This window comes from Dendrobates tinctorius, unplaced genomic scaffold, assembly GCF_039654945.1.
Source record: "Dendrobates tinctorius isolate UK_male_01 unplaced genomic scaffold, ASM3965494v1 ptg000455l, whole genome shotgun sequence".
Classification (NCBI taxonomy): Eukaryota; Metazoa; Chordata; class Amphibia; order Anura; family Dendrobatidae; genus Dendrobates; species Dendrobates tinctorius.
In genome coordinates this window covers 1,731,015-1,748,948 of record NW_027362117.1, presented here as the reverse complement: position 1 = coordinate 1,748,948, position 17,934 = coordinate 1,731,015, and the positions used below count along the sequence as shown (strand labels likewise).

General features: G+C 54.7%; 1 protein-coding gene across 1 annotated transcript; it reads right to left on the bottom strand.

The window, feature by feature from the left end:
- Window positions 1-3,975: 3,975 nt before the first annotated feature.
- POC1A (POC1 centriolar protein A) lies at window positions 3,976-17,312 on the bottom strand. Its single transcript, XM_073564533.1, has 11 exons — window positions 17,141-17,312; window positions 14,965-15,049; window positions 11,937-12,108; window positions 11,344-11,523; window positions 10,112-10,219; window positions 9,456-9,571; window positions 5,726-5,859; window positions 5,497-5,565; window positions 4,660-4,800; window positions 4,391-4,516; window positions 3,976-4,161 (listed from the first exon to the last, which is right to left on the bottom strand). The coding sequence occupies exons 1-11, from the start codon at window positions 17,150-17,152 to the stop codon at window positions 4,066-4,068; spliced, it is 1,239 nt and encodes a 412-aa protein (XP_073420634.1). The 5' UTR covers window positions 17,153-17,312; the 3' UTR covers window positions 3,976-4,065.
- Between the last annotated feature and the right edge of the window lie 622 nt (window positions 17,313-17,934).

The following is a 17,934-nucleotide window of genomic DNA, read 5'->3' as shown; positions in this document are numbered from 1 at the left end:
GGAGCAGGGTACAGGGACTGCAGCAGAACAGTGAGTGCCGCTTCCGCGCAGGGTGCAGGGACTGCAGCAGAATATTGAGTGCCGCTCCGGCGCAGGGTACAGGGACTGCAGCATAGTGAGTGCAGCAGAATAGTGAGTGCAGCTCCGGCGCAGTGCAGGGTACAGGGACTGCAGCAGAATAGTGAGTGTAGCTCCGGAGCAGGGTACAAGGACTGCAGCAGCATAGTGAGTGCCGCACCGGAGCAGGGTATGGACACAGGGACTGCAGCAGAATAGTGAGTGCCGCTCCCGGAGCAGGGTATGGACACGGGGACTGCAGCGGAATAGTGAATGCAGCTCCGGCGCAGGGTACAGGGACTGCAGCAGAATAATGAGTGCCGCTCCGGAGCAGTGCAGGGTATGGACACGGACTGCAGCAGAATAGTGAGTGCAGCTCCGGAGCAGGGTATGGACACGGAGACTGCAGCAGAATAGTGAGTGCCGCACTGGAGCAGTGCAGGGTATGGACACAGGGACTGCAGCAGAATAGTGAGTGCCGCTCCGGAGCAGGGTACAGGGACTGCAGCAGAATAGTGAGTGCCGCACCGGAGCAGTGCAGGGTATGGACACAGGGACTGCAGCAGAATAGTGAGCGCCACTCCGGAGCAGGGTATGGACACGGGGACTGCAGCAGAATAGTGAGTGCAGCTCCAGCGCAGGGTATGGACACAGGGACTGCAGCAGAATAGTGAGTGCCGCACCGGAGCAGTGCAGGGTATGGACACGGGGACTGCAGCAGAATAGTGAGTGCAGCTCCAGAGCAGGGTATGGACACAGGGACTGCAGCAGAATAGTGAGTGCAGCTCCGGCGCAGGGTACAAGGACTGCAGCAGAATAGTGAGTGCCGCACCGGAGCAGTGCAGGGTATGGACATGGGGACTGCAGCAGAATAGTGAGTGCAGCTTCCGGAGCAGGGTATGGACATGGGGACTGCAGCAGAATAGTGAGTGCCGCTCCGGAGCAGTGCAGGGTATGGACACGGGAACTGCAGCAGAATAGTGAGTGCAGCCCGAGAGCAATGTCTGTACACAGGGACTGCAGCAGAATAGTGAGTGTCGCTCCGGAGCAGGGTATGGACACGGAGACTGCAGCAGAATAGTGAGTGCAGCTCCGGAGCAGGGTACAGGGACTGCAGCAGAATAGTGAGTGCAGCTCCGGAGCAGGGTACAGGGACTGCAGCAGAATAGTGAGTGCCGCTCCGGAGCAGTGCAGGGTATGGACACGGGAACTGCAGCAGAATAGTGAGTGCAGCCCCTGAGAGCAATGTCTGTATACAGAGTCTGCAGCAGAATAGTGAGTGCCGCACTGGAGCAGTGCAGGATCTGTACACAAGGACTGCAGCAGAGAGAGTGCCGCTCCGGAGCAGTGAAAAATGAGGATGAATGAACTCATGGAGATCAACATCCAACACTGCGGAGACACCATCACGTTTCTCAACGCAGTGATTCTAGAGCAATGCCCCCATCCCTTATGGGAAATATGCAAAACAGAAGCCGCGGAGACACCATCACATGTTTCTCAACGCAAGCAATGACCAGCCAGGTCTTTCACTGGGAAGGAACAACCACGGGAAGGGCAGTCTCCAGCTGTCTGTGGATGGACACCATGTTTTGGCATAGGTGGTTTCCTTCATTGGAGACTACCCTTCCCGTGGTTGTTCCTTCCCAGTGAAAGACCTGGCTAGTCATTGCTTGCGTTGAGAAACATGTGATGGTGTCTCCGCGGCTTCTGTTTTGCTCCGGAGCAGTGTGGGATCTGTACACGAGGAGTGCAGCGGTGCAGGGTATGGACACAGGGACTGCAGCAGAATAGCGAATGCCGCTCCGGAGCAGTGCAGGGTATGGACACAGGGATTGCAGCAGAATAGTGAGTGCAGCTCCAGAGCAGGGTATGGGCACAGGGACTGCAGCAGAATAGTGATTGCAGCTCTAGAGCAGGGTATGGACACGGGGACTGCAGCAGAATAGTGAGTGCAGCTCCGGAGCAGGACACAGACAGCAGCAGAATAGTGAGTGCCACTCCAGAGCAGTGCAGGGAATGGACATTGGGACTGCAGCAGAATAGTGAGTGCAGCCCCTGAGAGCAATATCTGTACACAGGGTCTGCAGCAGAATAGTGAGTGCAGCTCTGGAGCAGTGCAGGATTTGTACACAGGGACTGCAGCAGAATAGTGAGTGCAGCTCCGGAGAGCAATGCAGGATAAGTAATGTTATATACGGAGATGTTTCTCTTTACGTTCCTGTTCTCATTAGGCTAGGTTCACATTGCGTTGAACGGATGCTCTAACGCAGATGTCATTTTTTACATCATTTGTGACCATAGCGCTAACGTATGCGCGAGTGCATGGTAGCAGTTTGTTACCGTGCATTAGCCCATACAGGTCTATGCACAGTGAACGCGTCCGTCCGCTGTGCGCTAGACCCGACGCACCCTCGAACGCTGCAGACCGCGTTCTCGGGTGCGTCATGAAGTAATGCGTCATCACTAATGCATGACGATTTTGGCATGCGTTAATGCCTCTATGTAACGGACGCCATCAGCGCATTCCCGCAGTGCTGTGTGAACCCGGCCATGGTGAGGTCTTGTAATATTACACCGGATTTTACATAAACCTTTAAGAAGACCCTAACAGCGTCATCCCCCCACTACGCCCCCTGTACTTACTGATCCCTTTCTGTAAATGCGCAACCAAAAATGATGTTCTCGTCTAGGACACCTCTACCCGTGAGATTTGCAGTCTGTCCCCGCTGTCTGTGTCCCGCTGCCTCGTGCACGGATGCCGCTGGGCTGCGGATGGTCAGACGTATACAGAGCCAGTGGTGACAGGAGGTGATAACATCTGTGGGACCATTACTCTGGGGGAAACAAAGCCCCCACGACTCGTCAGCCGCTAATTAGCATATCGCAACCAAAGATATAAAATAGTTTTTGTCGTATGCGTTAATCAGTAAGGCAATAAAAGGGGCGTGTGGTGTCCTGGAGGGTATAAAGGGATCAGTGAGGACACGGCGGTGCGAGGGCCTGGAAATGGCGGGTGTATAACAGAATAGTGAGCGCAGCTCCGGAGATGGCGGGTGTATAACAGAATAGTGAGTGCAGCTCCGGAGATGGCGGGTGTATAACAGAATAGTGAGTGCAGCTCCGGAGATGGCGGGTGTATAACAGAATAGTGAGTGCAGCTCCGGAGATGGCGGGTGTATAACAGAATAGTGAGTGCAGCTCCGGAGATGACGGGTGTATAACAGAATAGTGAGTGCAGCTCCGGAGATGGCGGGTGTATAACAGAATAGTGAGTGCAGCTCCGGAGATGGCGGGTGTATAACAGAATAGCGAGTGCAGCTCCGGAGATGGCGGGTGTATAACAGAATAGCGAGTGCAGCTCCAGAGATGGCGGGTGTATAACAGAATAGCGAGTGCAGCTCCGGAGATGGCGGGTGTATAACAGAATAGCGAGTGCAGCTCCAGAGATGGCGGGTGTATAACAGAATAGCGAGTGCAGCTCCGGAGATGGCGGGTGTATAACAGAATAGCGAGTGCAGCTCCGGAGATGGCGGGTGTGTAACAGAATAGCGAGTGCAGCTCCGGAGATGGCGGGTGTATAACAGAATAGCGAGTGCAGCTCCGGAGATGGCGGGTGTATAACAGAGTAGTGAGTGCAGCTCCGGAGATGACGGGTGTGTAACACTTCTCTTTTCGGTGTCGGGTCGTTACAATGTGGAAGTTACACACGGGGAGGTTATTGTAGCAAGAAACTTCCTGTTAAACTTGTGGAACTAGAAATGTGGAAATGAACGTGTGGCTGCGGGCGAGGAGGAAACGATTGCAGCAGACGTGTCCTCGTCATCCCGCAGGTGATCACCAGGCCCTTATACAAGATCACAGCAACTGCAGGAAGTGACGGGACGCAGGGGCAGAAACTTCTCTTCTATCCATGAAAAACATTAAATATTTTATTAAAGTTTCATATTTACAATAAAAAAAGGAAACCTAAAAACTCCAAGAGCAGAGGTGGCGTCCTGGCGCTCCTCAGGTGTCAGTGCCGGGCCGGCGCTCCTGCCTCGCCATACATTCTCGCAGTTTGTCTTCGGTCAGGGAAAGTCTCTGCTCTAAAATCCCCACAGTCTGGAAGAGAAAGATCGGGTTATAGCGGGGTCTGGGGCCGAACATTATATCCTGGGAATTATAGGAATTGGAGCTGCAGCTGGACAGATCAGCACGGACACGCGGCCTGTGAATGTGTCCGTATTCTGCTCATGCACCAGGAGGCACAGGATGAACGGGGTGAGAATACATGATATGAAGGGCTGCCATCGCTGGGGGAGGGGGATCTGAGGTTGGTGGTGGTCCGCACCTGAGTCAAGATATCTAGTTGTCCCACAATGTGCTCCAGGGTGTTGGCGACATTCTTCATGGTGTAGCTGTCAGGTTGGGGTCCGGGTGGGCCGGGGCTGCCCGTGTCCTCCTCAGTGACAGTGCGCTGGGAACACAGAAATAAAGTAATAATGGACGCCGTCCGAACCGCGACACCTCAACGCAAACACAAGAGAGATCAAGACCAGGTCCATGAATTCTCACTCCCCGATGATGGCGGCGCGCCCATGGTACAATGCTGAACCTTACCTGCTCCTGTGCAGGGTGCGGGGGGTGAAGAGGGGCGCCGCTCGTCTTGGCGTCTGCGCCATTCATGAAAACGTCTCCTCTCTTCTGCTTCAGGACATCGCTGTACGTGGAGGAATCAAAGTTTGTTTTCCAGACCATGATCTAGAAAGAGGAAGTAATGTGAGCGGCAAACGGTACAGCTCCCCCGATGTGAGCGGCAGCAGCCTGACCACCTCTCCTCCTGTGTGAGCGGCACACCCGTACTTGACATTTGTCCCTCAGTAAAAGTGGCAGCACACCCGGCGCCCCTCCTCCCCGATGTGAGCGGCCTCGCACCCGGCGCGCCTCCTCCCCGGTGTGAGCGGCCTCGCACCCGGCGCCCCTCCTCCCCGGTGTGAGCGGCCTCGCACCCGGCGCCCCTCCTCCCCGGTGTGAGCGGCCTCGCACCCGGCGCCCCTCCTCCCCGGTGTGAGCGGCCTCGCACCCGGCGCCCCTCCTCCCCGGTGTGAGCGGCCTCGCACCCGGCGCCCCTCCTCCCCGGTGTGAGCGGCCTCGCACCCGGCGCCCCTCCTCCCCGGTGTGAGCGGCCTCGCACCCGGCGCCCCTCCTCCCCGGTGTGAGCGGCCTCGCACCCGGCGCCCCTCCTCCCCGGTGTGAGCGGCCTCGCACCCGGCGCCCCTCCTCCCCGGTGTGAGCGGCCTCGCACCCGGCGCGCCTCCTCCCCAATGTGAAGGGCCTCGCACCCGGCGCGCCTCCTCCCCAATGTGAAGGGCCTCGCACCCGGCGCGCCTCCTCCCCGGTGTGAGCGGCACACTTGCACAAGTCATGGCTCCCCGAGTTCATGCGTCTTGCACTCACTTGCTCATCGGAGCCTCCGGAAGCGAAGAACTGTCCTTCTCTGGAGAACTTGACACAAGTTACTGCCCCCTGCAAAATGGAAATAAGTTCTCAGTCACTAACAGCCGACAGAGACCCCCGACAGCAGGCAGAGACCCTGACTAGAGCAGAATACATCCACACAGTCCATGAGTAGTGTTTCCATTCCACGCTGAGTGCAGCGTAGTCCCGGTATACGGCGTATACTCGCCTGGTGGCCGTGCAGCGTGTAGAGCAGCCGCCCCTCCAGGAGGTCCAGGATCTTCAGGGTGGAGTCATTGGAGGAGGTGATCAGGTAATTACCGGATGGGTGGAAGGAGAGAGAGTTCACTGCTGCGCTGTGCACTGCAAGACACGGAGCAGAGGGGCCATTGTCACATGACCCTGACCAGAGGGGCTGCACGAACCCCAACAGAGAGCCCCCGAATCCCACCCACCGGCCCTACGTCAGCAGAGAGCAGGTCACCTGCTGCCCAGGCCTGCAAATCTTTGGGGCACCCTGTTATGGCGGCCATATTGCTTGGCGGAGTGTTATGAACGGGTAGCCGAGGAGGAAATAAAAAACAACACAAGCTAAGTCTCAGAAAACCAAAGAGGTTGGTAACTATGCAGACCCCTGATCCTAACACGCAACTAGCAGCAGTCGTGGAGCGTTCCTCCGTTGGTCATAGACGCCTCGTCACAACCGGAGAAACTAAATAAGCCTAAAGCAGGAAAAGGGGAAAACAACCTGCCCCAGAGCAGACCCCAAAGGAGAGACATCCCCCCACATGTATTGACGGTGAAAAAAAGATGAAAACACAAACAAAGGCAGGAAAATAGGATGAGCAAACGATGGGGCCAAACTAACTAGAAAGGACAGGAAAGGAAAGACACTGTCTGCAGTCCGCCAAAAAAACCTACAAAATGTCCAACACAACTGATAGCAAAATTAACCCTGAAGTCACTAGAATTCTCCCACTATATCAGCACTCTGAAATATTCTGAGACAGAGCAAAAAGAGGCCAATCTAATAAGGGACAAAAAAAAGGCAATTTGGCAAATAAGAGTGGAAATTCAGCACAGCCCAGCCGGGCTGGCTGACCACACAAAAAACTGAAAAGACCGACAAGAGCAAGTGTGAACATTAGCAAAAAACAAACTTATCTGAGAAGACTGGAACAGAGCTGAGTCCTAGACCTGAGAAGCAGACTGAATCACCAGCACCAGGATAGGGCGTCGGCTGTCTTATATCCAGTCTGATACTCCAGAGAGCCAATCGTTATCCTCCTCACCAGGTGGCAGATCACTACCACTTAAACCAACCTCACTACCTCCCGTCACCACCAGAGGGAGAACGGAAGGGGAACTCTCAACCGGTGGAGCAGAAAATGAGTTCATAACAGTGGAGTGTGGAATCCCCAGGGCCCTAGAGGCGGAATCTTTGTGACTGTCCATTACTAACATCCGATAGTCCGGAATCCATCCGATCTGTAAAGCATAGACTCTGGGCACGCTGGGGATTACACCCGGCGTCTGTCCACATCACAGTGACTCCGCGAAAGCCGCACTCGTATTGTGGCCTTACTTCTGAGCCGCCGGGTCACTGTGCACACAGCGCACTACTTAAAGGGCCGGTAACGTCCTCTGTGCGCTCACACGCCATGTAAAGGGCATGCAATTAAAGGGAATCTGTCCCCCTTTTTTGAGATATCATATAATGATATCATTCTATTGTGTGTCACATTAGGATTCTCTTAGTGCTTTTGCTTCCCCCTGACCCCGCACCTTTCATGCATAAATACCTTTTTTATATCGGTTCAGATGTATGTAAACTGCCGCGGTCCGGTCCGCTGGGCGGGGCTTATTCACCTGCTCCCCCCCCCCCCCCCCCCGTCTTGCTCTACGCATTTCTTCTTGTGTACAGCAAGACGGGGGGGGAGCAGGTGAATAAGCCCCGCCCAGAGGACCGGACCGCGGCAGTTTACATACATCTGAACCGATATAAAAAAGGTATTTATGCATGAAAGGTGCGGGGTCAGGGGGAAGCAAAAGCACTAAGAGAATCCTAATGTGACACACAACTGAGGGGGGACAGATTCCCTTTAATGGCACTTTGCCTGGAGTCTGTGTCCATCACGTTGCGTGTAGTCACAGAGTTGTACTTACTATCATTACCGGTCGCCATGGAGCAAGAGAAACAGATGGCGTAATAAGTATTATAGAGGCCGTACTCAGACCCCCGACGGTCACCAGTACTGGAGTGACGCCACACCGAGAGCCCAATACAAACCACCTCCAGATATGAAGGACAGTGGGGCGACCGGGGTAAGAATCAGTAATATAACAAAAGACTGACCGTCACTTCCAAACAGATAACTGGTGTGTACAGGCGCAAACTGAGAGCAGCCATCGCTACACATGACCAATATATAATCTGTGCTCTGTAGCGCTGAACATGTAATATATCCAATATGCATTACTGCTCTAGATAATACGAAACAATGGCGATGCTTAGCCCATAATTTGGCCATGTGTGCCCAGCAGCCAGCGGCAAGGCTGTAGGAGGTGGGGGGATACAGAGGGGCCCTGGCTGTACGAGGTGGGGGGATACAGAGGGGCCCTGGCTGTACGAGGTGGGGGGATACAGAGGGGCCCTGGCTGTACGAGGTGGGGGGATACAGAGGGGCCCTGGCTGTACGAGGTGGGGGGATACAGAGGGGCCCTGGCTGTACGAGGTGGGGGGATACAGAGGGGCCCTGGCTGTACGAGGTGGGGGGATACAGAGGGGCCCTGGCTGTACGAGGTGGGGGGATACAGAGGGGCCCTGGCTGTAGGAGGCGGGGGATACTGAGGGGCCGGGCTGTAGGAGGGGGGGGGGGATACAGAGAGACCCTGGCTGTAGGAGCAGGGGGGGGGATACAGAGGGGCCCTGGCTGTAGGAGGTAGGGGGATACAGAGGGGCCCTGGATGTAGGGGGTGGGGGATACAGAGGGGCCCTGGATGTACGAGGCGGGGGATACAGAGGACCCTGGCTGTACGAGGCGGGGGATACAGAGGGGCCCTGGATGTACAAGGTGGGGGGTACGAGGTGGGGGATACAGAGGGGCCCTGGATGTAGGGGGTGGGGGATACAGTGGGGCCCTGGCTGTGGGGGATACAGAGGGGCCCTGGCTGTAGGAGCGGGGGGGATACAGAAGGGCCCTCGCTGTAGGAAGAGGGGATACAGAGGGGCATATGCTGAATGTTGGGGAATACAGAGGGGCCCTGGCTGTACGAGGTGGGGGGATACAGAGGGGCCCTGGCTGTACGAGGTGGGGGGATACAGAGGGGCCCTGGCTGTACGAGGTGGGGGGATACAGAGGGGCCCTGGCTGTACGAGGTGGGGGGATACAGAGGGGCCCTGGCTGTAGGAGGCGGGGGATACAGAGAGACCCTGGCTGTAGGAGGGGGGGGGGGATACAGAGAGACCCTGGCTGTAGGAGCAGGGGGGGGGATACAGAGGGGCCCTGGCTGTAGGAGGTAGGGGGATACAGAGGGGCCCTGGATGTAGGGGGTGGGGGATACAGAGGGGCCCTGGATGTATGAGGCGGGGGATACAGAGGACCCTGGCTGTACGAGGCGGGGGATACAGAGGGGCCCTGGATGTACAAGGTGGGGGGTACGAGGTGGGGGATACAGAGGGGCCCTGGATGTAGGGGGTGGGGGATACAGTGGGGCCCTGGCTGTGGGGGATACAGAGGGGCCCTGGCTGTAGGAGCGGGGGGGATACAGAAGGGCCCTCGCTGTAGGAAGAGGGGATACAGAGGGGCATATGCTGAATGTTGGGGAATACAGAGGGGCCCTGGCTGTAGGAGGTGGGGGGATACAGAGCGGCCAATGCAGTGGGGGGGGGGGGGGATACAGAGGGACCCATGCTGTAGGGGGGGGGATATAAAGGGGCCCTCGGTGTAGGACGATACCTTGGTAATGCTGGATGAGTTTGTTCATCCGGATATCCCAAACTTTCACGGTGTTGTCAGTGGCCGCAGCTGCCACGCACGTCCCGCTGGGGTGAAAGTCCACGAAATTCACGAATCTGGAGCACAAAGCACACAAGGCACCCACTTGTCAGCGTGGAGACTCCACAGACGGCAATCAACCACCATTGCTAATAAAGCTGAGTGAGACGCATCCCCGGGGGCGGCCTCTGGGGGGCGATGTTCCAGGGCTCGCTATATCATATGACATATGCACAAAGCTCAGCGCCTCACAGGGACAGAGGGGGATCCGGAACTCCTCACCGCGCAGTATCTCTGCTTGCCGTCAGTGAATAGGAACATTCTTGTTTATCCCTACAGGCCCCCCACTTCCCACAGCTGGGGATATGGTTTAAAAGAATTCGCTTCGAGCTAAAGACACCAGCCGGACAAAATCCCTCTCCTGTCCTGATGATTTGTTACAATGTATCGGTGCACCCACAAGATCGTCTACAATTGTAACAAAACCTCTGCTATGAGAAATGCTGAACTGACAGCAAGCAGAGATGTGCAAAATAGTAAAGACGCAGGGATGGTGCAGAGGTTGTGAGAGTTAATCCTTGCTGGGAGATGTAGTGCAGTGACAGGGTGCTCCTTACCCGCCGTGCTCACAGAAGGAGTGTGTGCACTCCCGGCTGCTCTTGTCCCATAGTTTTATGGTTTTGTCATCGCTGGCAGACACGATCAGTCGTCCGTCTGGTGAAAACCTGAAAGAGGAGAAAATGAGAGTAATGCTGCAAGAGGAGGAGGAGGAGAAGAGTAATGCTGCAAGAGGAGGAGGAGGAGAAGAAGAGTAATGTTGCAAGAGGAGGACGAGGAGGAGGAGAAGAAGAGTAATGTTGCAAGAGGAGGAGGAGGAGGAGGAGGAGGAGAAGAGTAATGTTGCAAGAGGAGGAGGAGGAGAAGAAGAGTAATGCTGCAAGAGGAGGAGGAGGAGAAGAGTAATGCTGCAAGAGGAGGAGGAGGAGAAGAGTAATGCTGCAAGAGGAGGAGGGTAATGGTGCAAGAGGAGGAGAAGAAGAGTAATGGTGCAAGAGGAGGAGGAGGAGAGTAATGGTGCAAGAGGAGGAGAAGAGTAATGGTGCAAGAGGAGGAGGAGGAGAGTAATGGTGCAAGAGGAGGAGAGTAATGGTGCAAGAGGAGGAGGAGGAGAGTAATGGTGCAAGAGGAGGAGGAGGAGAGTAATGGTGCAAGAGGAGGAGGAGGAGAGTAATGCTGCAAGAGGAGGAGAAGGAGAAGAGTAATGCTGCAAGAGGGGGAGGAGAGTAATGCTGCGAGAGGAGGAGTAATTCTGCAAGAGGAGGAGAGTAATGCTGCAAGAGGAGGAGGAGAGTAATGCTGCAAGAGGGGGAGGAGAGTAATGCTGCGAGAGGAGGAGTAATTCTGCAAGAGGAGGAGGAGAAGAGTAATGCTGCAAGAGGAGGAGGAGAGTAATGCTGCAAGAGGAGGAGGAGAAGAGTAATGTTGCAAGAGGAGAGTAATGCTGCAAGAGGAGGAGGAGAAGAGTAATGCTGCAAGAGGAGGAGAAGAGTGCTGCAGAGGATGAACGTTCACCCAGCCAAACATTTCACTGGACCTGCATGAAAAGAAGCACCAGTTACTTAGGGCCTCGTGGGTGCTCGGACCTCACTGTCTTGTACTGATCCATGTGGCACAGAAGGTGCAGGACTGTGGTAGCCACATGTGGTCATGGACTCACCCGCTGGCCACAGACCAGTGCCCGCGGGGACCCGAGAAGGCGGTGGGTATTATACGCGTGACGTGTTGGGCGGGCCATGTCGTAGGACTCTCGGTGCTGTGGAAGGCGGTGACGCCGCTGCAGAGCCCTTACCTGGCGCAGCGCACCCAGTTTATGTGCTGATTCAGGGAGAACAGGAACTTCTGCCTGTGCACCGTCCACACTTTCACCGTCTTGTCGTCGGACGCGGTGACCAGGGACTGCCCATCGCTGGAGAAGCTGACGCTCCGCACCGTGCCCGTGTGGGCTTTAAACACGGTCGATTCTCCCTTCCTAGAAAATAAAGTCACAAGTGAAAACGTCTGGTGGTCTGAACACGGGGGATTGGCATCTCTGTGCGGCCCCCACAGGACTGACCGCTCCACCCGGCTCTGCCGGTCTCCTCTCCGGCTTGTATGTAGCCACGTCCAGCATCTCCTGCCAGATTCTCTATAGTAAGACTATAAGATTTATTTCCGGAACACGGCCCCATCTGCCCCACGAGAAGAACGGGGACCAGAAACCGTGTGTGCAGGAGCAGAGAGAAATCACAGCCCGGGTCATGTGAGGATGAATGCAGGTCATGGGCAGTACCTAAATCCACCACCAGGGGGAGAAAGAGCTCCACAATCAGGAGAAGTGTTCAGAAATGTGTATCCCACCACTGACAGCAAGCGGAGGTACGAGAACAAGACCCCGATACTCACACACTGGGGACCCACAGGCGGACGGTCTTATCCCTGGAGGCCGAAGCGAGGAGATGACCGGAGGGAGAGAACTCCACAGACATCACTGCATCCTTATGGCCCACAAAGCGGTAAGCCCTCATCTGAGGCTTCATGTTCCAAACCATCACACATGAGTCCATAGATCCACTGGCTGCAAGGAAATCATCACCATTACCAGCAGAATAGTGAGTGCAGCTCTGGGGTATAATACTGGAGGTAACTCAGGATCAGTAATGTAATGTATGTACACAGTGACTGCACCAGCAGAATAGTGAGTGCAGCTCTGGAGTATAATACAGGATGTAACTCAGGATCAGTAATGTAATGTATGTACACAGTGACTGCACCAGCAGAATAGTGAGTGCAGCTCTGGAGTATAATACAGGATGTAACTCAGGATCAGTAATGTAATGTATGTACACAGTGACTGCACCAGCAGAATAGTGAGTGCAGCTCTGGGGTATAATACAGGATGTAACTCAGGATCAGTAATGTAATGTATGTACACAGTGACTGCACCAGGAGAATAGTGAGTGCAGCTCTGGAGTATAATACAGGATATAACTCAGGATCAGTAATGTAATGTATGTACACAGTGACTGCACCAGCAGAATAGTGAGTGCAGCTCTGGGGTATAATACAGGATGTAACTCAGGATCAGTAATGTAATGTATGTACACAGTGACTGCACCAGCAGAATAGTGAGTGCAGCTCTGGAGTATAATACAGGATGTAACTCAGGATCAGTAATGTAATGTATGTACACAGTGACTGCACCAGCAGAATAGTGAGCGCAGCTCTGGAGTATAATACAGGAGGTAACTCAGGATCAGTAATGTATGTTCACAGTGACTGCACCAGCAGAATAGTGAGTGCAGCTCTGGAGTATAATACAGGATGTAACTCAGGATCAGTAATGTAATTTATGTACACAGTGACTGCACCAGCAGAATAGTGAGTGCAGCTCTGGAGTATAATACAGGATGTAACTCAGGATCAGTAATGTAATTTATGTACACAGTGACTGCACCAGCAGAATAGTGAGTGCAGCTCTGGAGTATAATACAGGAGGTAACTCAGGATCAGTAATGTAATGTATGTGCATAGTGACTGCACCAGCAGAATAGTGAGTGCAGCTCTGGAGTATAATACAGGAGGTAACTCAGGATCAGTAATGTAATGTATGTGCATAGTGACTGCACCAGCAGAATAGTGAGTGCAGCTCTGGAGTATAATACAGGATGTAACTTAGGATCAGGAATATAATGTATGTACACAGTGACTGCACCAGCAGAATAGTGAGTGCAGCTCTGGGGTATAATACAGGATGTAACTTAGGATCAGGAATATAATGTATGTACACAGTGACTGCACCAGCAGAATAGTGAGTGCAGCTCTGGGGTATAATACAGGATGTAACTCAGGATCAGTAATGTATCAGTGTCTACACAGTGACTGCACCAATGGAGATAGTGATGATATTTGTAAAGTGGGGAGGAAACGACTATGTAATAAATTTGGAACAAGTCGCCTCTTGATATTACATGATGGGTCAGTCTCTTACGGGATTTCTCAGCATTGTGGATACCATTAATCCTGACCAAACACACAACTCCATTAGCAGAATTAAAGTCCCAGACCTTCCACCTCCGTCACTGATCTGCAGATCCTCATTATTGAGGGTACCACCGGTCAGTGAGGCTGCGTTCCTAGCCGGGCCCCTAAACTGCAGAAACATCGGTGAGATAACTGATAGCACAGTGAGAAAAAAGTCTCATGGTGCAGCGCTGCTCTCACCGAGGTCACCTCAGTTCAGCCCTGCTGGGAACGCAGCCTCACTGACCGGTGGTACCCTTGATGACGTCACCACTGGTCACTGATGCTGCAGTCGAGACATCTCATTCACCAGTGGTTCTCAGCTGGACGGTCGCATCTTGGCACCATCCAGGTTGAAAACTTTATCCCTCAGACATGGATTACGGCGTGGGACAGAGGGGCAGACAGGTGAGTGACGTTTTTTTATTTTTTTTTATTACAGGAGATGAGGGCTTCGGTGGAATTAGGCGTTAGGTGAGTATAACTGTTTGTTATTTTTAAATAATAAGTAAACGTGTTTTGTCTTATTTCTAATAAAGGACTTTATTCTGGCTGTGTCTTTATTTACCATACAACTATAGGATTAGTAATGGATGGGTGTCTTATAGACGCTTCTCCATTCCTAAGCCATGGGCTTGATGTCACCGGACAATACAAAGGTGACATCAACCCCACAAATATGAACCTCACTTGCCACCGATACAGGAAAAGTGGGAAGAGTCGGACAAAGCGCCAGAATTGGTGCATCTAATGTGCCTTTTCTGGGAGGCTGCGGGCTGTTATTTTTTGGCTGGGGGGCAATATCCATGGCCCCTTACCAGCCTGTGAATTCCAGCCCCCAGCTTTTTATTTCCGATTCCCACGTTGTTCCATTTGACAGTGTGAAAATTGAGGCTCTCTGACTGGCAGTAATGATTTTACCGCCAATCAGATCCAGTGTTTGCCGCGCTGTCATGTTTAAACCCGAACATCAAGGGGTCTGCCCATCTCTAGTGACAGGCGGTCGCCAGACACTGATGATGGAGGTGACGGGCGGTCGCCAGATACTGATGATGGAGGTGACGGGCGGTCACCAGATACTGATGATGGAGGTGACGGGCGGTCCCCAGACACTGATGATGGAGGTGACGGGCGGTCACCAGACACTGATGATGGAGGTGACGGGCGGTCACCAGACACTGATGATGGAGGTGACGGGCGGTCACCAGACACTGATGATGGAGGTGACGGGCGGTCACCAGACAATGATGATGGAGGTGACGGGCGGTCACCAGACACTGATGATGGAGGTGACGGGCGGTCACCAGACACTGATGATGGAGGTGACGGGCGGTCACCAGACACTGCTGGCATTCACTCTTCTGCGCTCTTGCTGCGGTGCGGTGCTCTCTTGCCTGTGTCGGTCACTCACCGATCTGCTTCATGTTGGGGTTGAAGTCGGCGCTGGTGACGGTGTCTCGGTGACCTTTGAAGCTCCGCTCCAGGGATGGATCCTCCTGAGGAGAGAGGTCAGAGGTTTGTCAGAGCCGGTGACAGCGGCCGGACGTGGGACACTTATCGGCAGTGACACGGCACAGGACGGGTATTATTGAGGCGCTGTCGGTGGTTCGCTATGAGGCGCTCGGTGACGCGGTCTGAGGCACGATCTGAGGGGCTCACTTGTGAGGTCTGTGGCACGCTATGCGGCATGGTCTGAGGCGCTAAGTCGTGCGGTATGTGGCAGTCGCTCGTGTGCTCTGAGGCGCTCTCTAAGGTGCTTGCTCGTGCAGTCTGTGGAGCACTCTGAGGCACTTGGTGATGTGGTCAGTGGCATGCTATCAGGTTCTCGGTGGTTCCCTATGAGGTAAGGTCTGTTGTGAGGTCTGTGGCACGCTCTGAGGCGCTCTGTGGTTCTCTATGAGGTGCTCGGTCGTGCACTCGGTGGCGCTCTATGAAGCTCTCTGTCAGGAACTCAGTGGCAGTCTATGAGGCGCTCTGTCAGGCGCTCGGTGGTTCCCTATGAGGTGAGGTCTGTGGCACGCTCTGAGGCGCTCGGTGGCAGTCTATGAGGCGCTCTGTCAGGCGCTCGGTTGTGCTCTATGAGGCGCTCTGTGGTTCCCTATGAGGTGAGGTCTGTGGCTCGCTCTGAGGCGCTTGGTGGCAGTCTATGAGGCGCTCTGTGGCACTCTTTGAGGCGCTCTGTCAGGCGCTCGGTGGCACTCTTTGAGGCGCTGTCAGGCGCTCGGTGGTTCCCTATGAGGTGAGGTCTGTGGCTCGCTCTGAGGCGCTCGGTGGAAGTCTATGAGGCGCTCCGTCAGGCGCTTGGTGGCACTCTATGAGGTGAGGTCTGTGGCTCGCTCTGAGGCGCTCGGTGGCACTCTTTGAGGCGCTCTGTCAGGTACTCGGTGGCACTCTATGAGGTGAGGTCTGTGGCTCGCTCTGAGGCGCTCGGTGGCACTCTTTGAGGCGCTCTGTCAGGTACTCGGTGGCACTCTATGAGGTGAGGTCTGTGGCTCGCTCTGAGGCGCTCTGTGGCAGTCTATGAGGCGCTCCGTCAGGCGCTTGGTGGCACTCTGAGGCGCTCTGTCAGGTACTCGGTGGCACTCTATGAGGTGAGGTCTGTGGCTCGCTCTGAGGCGCTCGGTGGCACTCTTTGAGGCGCTCTGTCAGGTACTCGGTGGCACTCTATGAGGTGAGGTCTGTGGCTCGCTCCTTGTTCTGCGCCTTGTGATCCGCTATACGTGCAGCGGACGCTCCGGGCTGTGGAGCAATAAGGCTGTGTGCACACACTGCGGATTGGCCTGCAGTTTGACGCCTGGACAATGGAATAGGTGGCAAACCGCAGCTTTTCCACAGTTAAAAATCCGCAGCGTGTGCACATAGCCTTAACATAGTAGAGGTGTGAAACCGCAGCGGAATCCGCAGAAACAACTGACATGCTGCGGTTTATAAACCGCGGAAAAAACAGCAGCGTGGGCACAGCGGATTGTGAATCCCATAGGGTTACATGGTACTGTACCCTGTCTGCAGAACTGCTGCAGCTCCGCAACAAAAACCGCAGCCTAAGGCTATGTGCACACGTTGCGGATTCCGCTGCAGATTTTTCCGGGCGGAAATGCAGGTAAAGTGACCTGCGGTTTGGTCTGCGGTTTTCCTGCGGTTTCACACCTCTACTATGGTAAAGGTGGGAAACCGCTGCGGAAACCGCACAAACAACTGACACGCTGTGGTTTGTAAACCGCAGCAAAACCGCGCAGAAAAAACTGCACTGTGAGCACAGCGGTTTTGAAACCCCATAGGCTTTCATTGTACTGTACATGGTCAGCGGAACTGCTGCGTTTCCGCAGGGCCAAAACCGCTGCGGAAACGCAGCAGAATCCGCAACGTGTGCACACAGCCTTAACATGGTAGAAGTGTGAAACCGCAGGTCACTTTACCCGCAGGTGATTCCGCAGTGTGTGCACACAGCCCAAGAGGGTGCGGGGGACACTTGCTCGGACCCCCGGGGGTCGCACAGATATTGCGTCTCTGACAGAAGAAGACATCACAGGGGAACTACAAGTCTCAGCCCGTTCGCTCCTGCTGTGGCCCCTCCAGTGCGCACTCACCGGCTGCTCCATGGCTCCGGCCGCCGTCTCCCCTCCGCTCTGATCACACTATGAATCTGCCGCTCCGCGCCTGTTAACCCTTCATGCGCCGCCCCCGCCGCTCTCTTCACTGATCGGCAATGGCGGCTCCTGCAGTGCAGACACCGAGGGGTTAAGGAGTGAGAGCGCCGCGCGAGCCGCCTCCAAACTGACTGGCTTAAAAGCATGCAGGCGTGGCTAACGGACGACGCGTTGCTAGGTTACGGGATACAGCGGAAGTCACTATGCTGGCAGAGAATGTACTTACGTCACTGCCTATAGAGCTGAAAATCCCAGAATGCACCGCGCCGCGGGGGGGGGAGAGTAAGGCGGGAGGTGTGACGTTTCAATCCCAGCGGCTGGTTACTGCGCATGCTCTATAGCTGCGGCGCTATCATGCTGGGATTTGTAGTTCTATCATCAGGTGGTGCATTTCTATGAGGAGACCTCCGTTCCTGTGATCTCGGCCACAGCTGCCGGACTGAGGCTTTCTACAAATGGAAAATTGGTCAATTTACTTCCTCTCCTTCTTAGGGCGAGTGGGGATCATGTGTCCAAGAATGATTAGGAAGATCAGGATCAGTGACTGTCCCCCGGGAATAAGGGGGTCTCGTGTCCTGTAAGGGGGGTCTCGTGTCCTGTAAGGGGGGGTCTCGTGTCCTGTAAGTGGGGTCTCGTGTCCTGTAAGGGGGGTCTCGTGTCCTGTAAGGGGGGTCTCGTGTCCTGTAAGGGGGGGTCTCGTGTTCTGTAAGTGGGGGTCTCGTGTCCTGTAAGGG

What these genes read in the sequence shown, in the direction of transcription:
- POC1A (XM_073564533.1), bottom strand. An exon ending in CGCCTGTGGGTCCCCAGTGT is followed by an intron (nt 11,524 to 11,936) that starts GTGAGTATCGGG and finishes TTTATTTTCTAG; the next exon opens with GAAGGGAGAATCGACCGTGT. An exon ending in TCCTTCTGTGAGCACGGCGG is followed by an intron (nt 9,572 to 10,111) that starts GTAAGGAGCACC and finishes TTTGTGCTCCAG; the next exon opens with ATTCGTGAATTTCGTGGACT.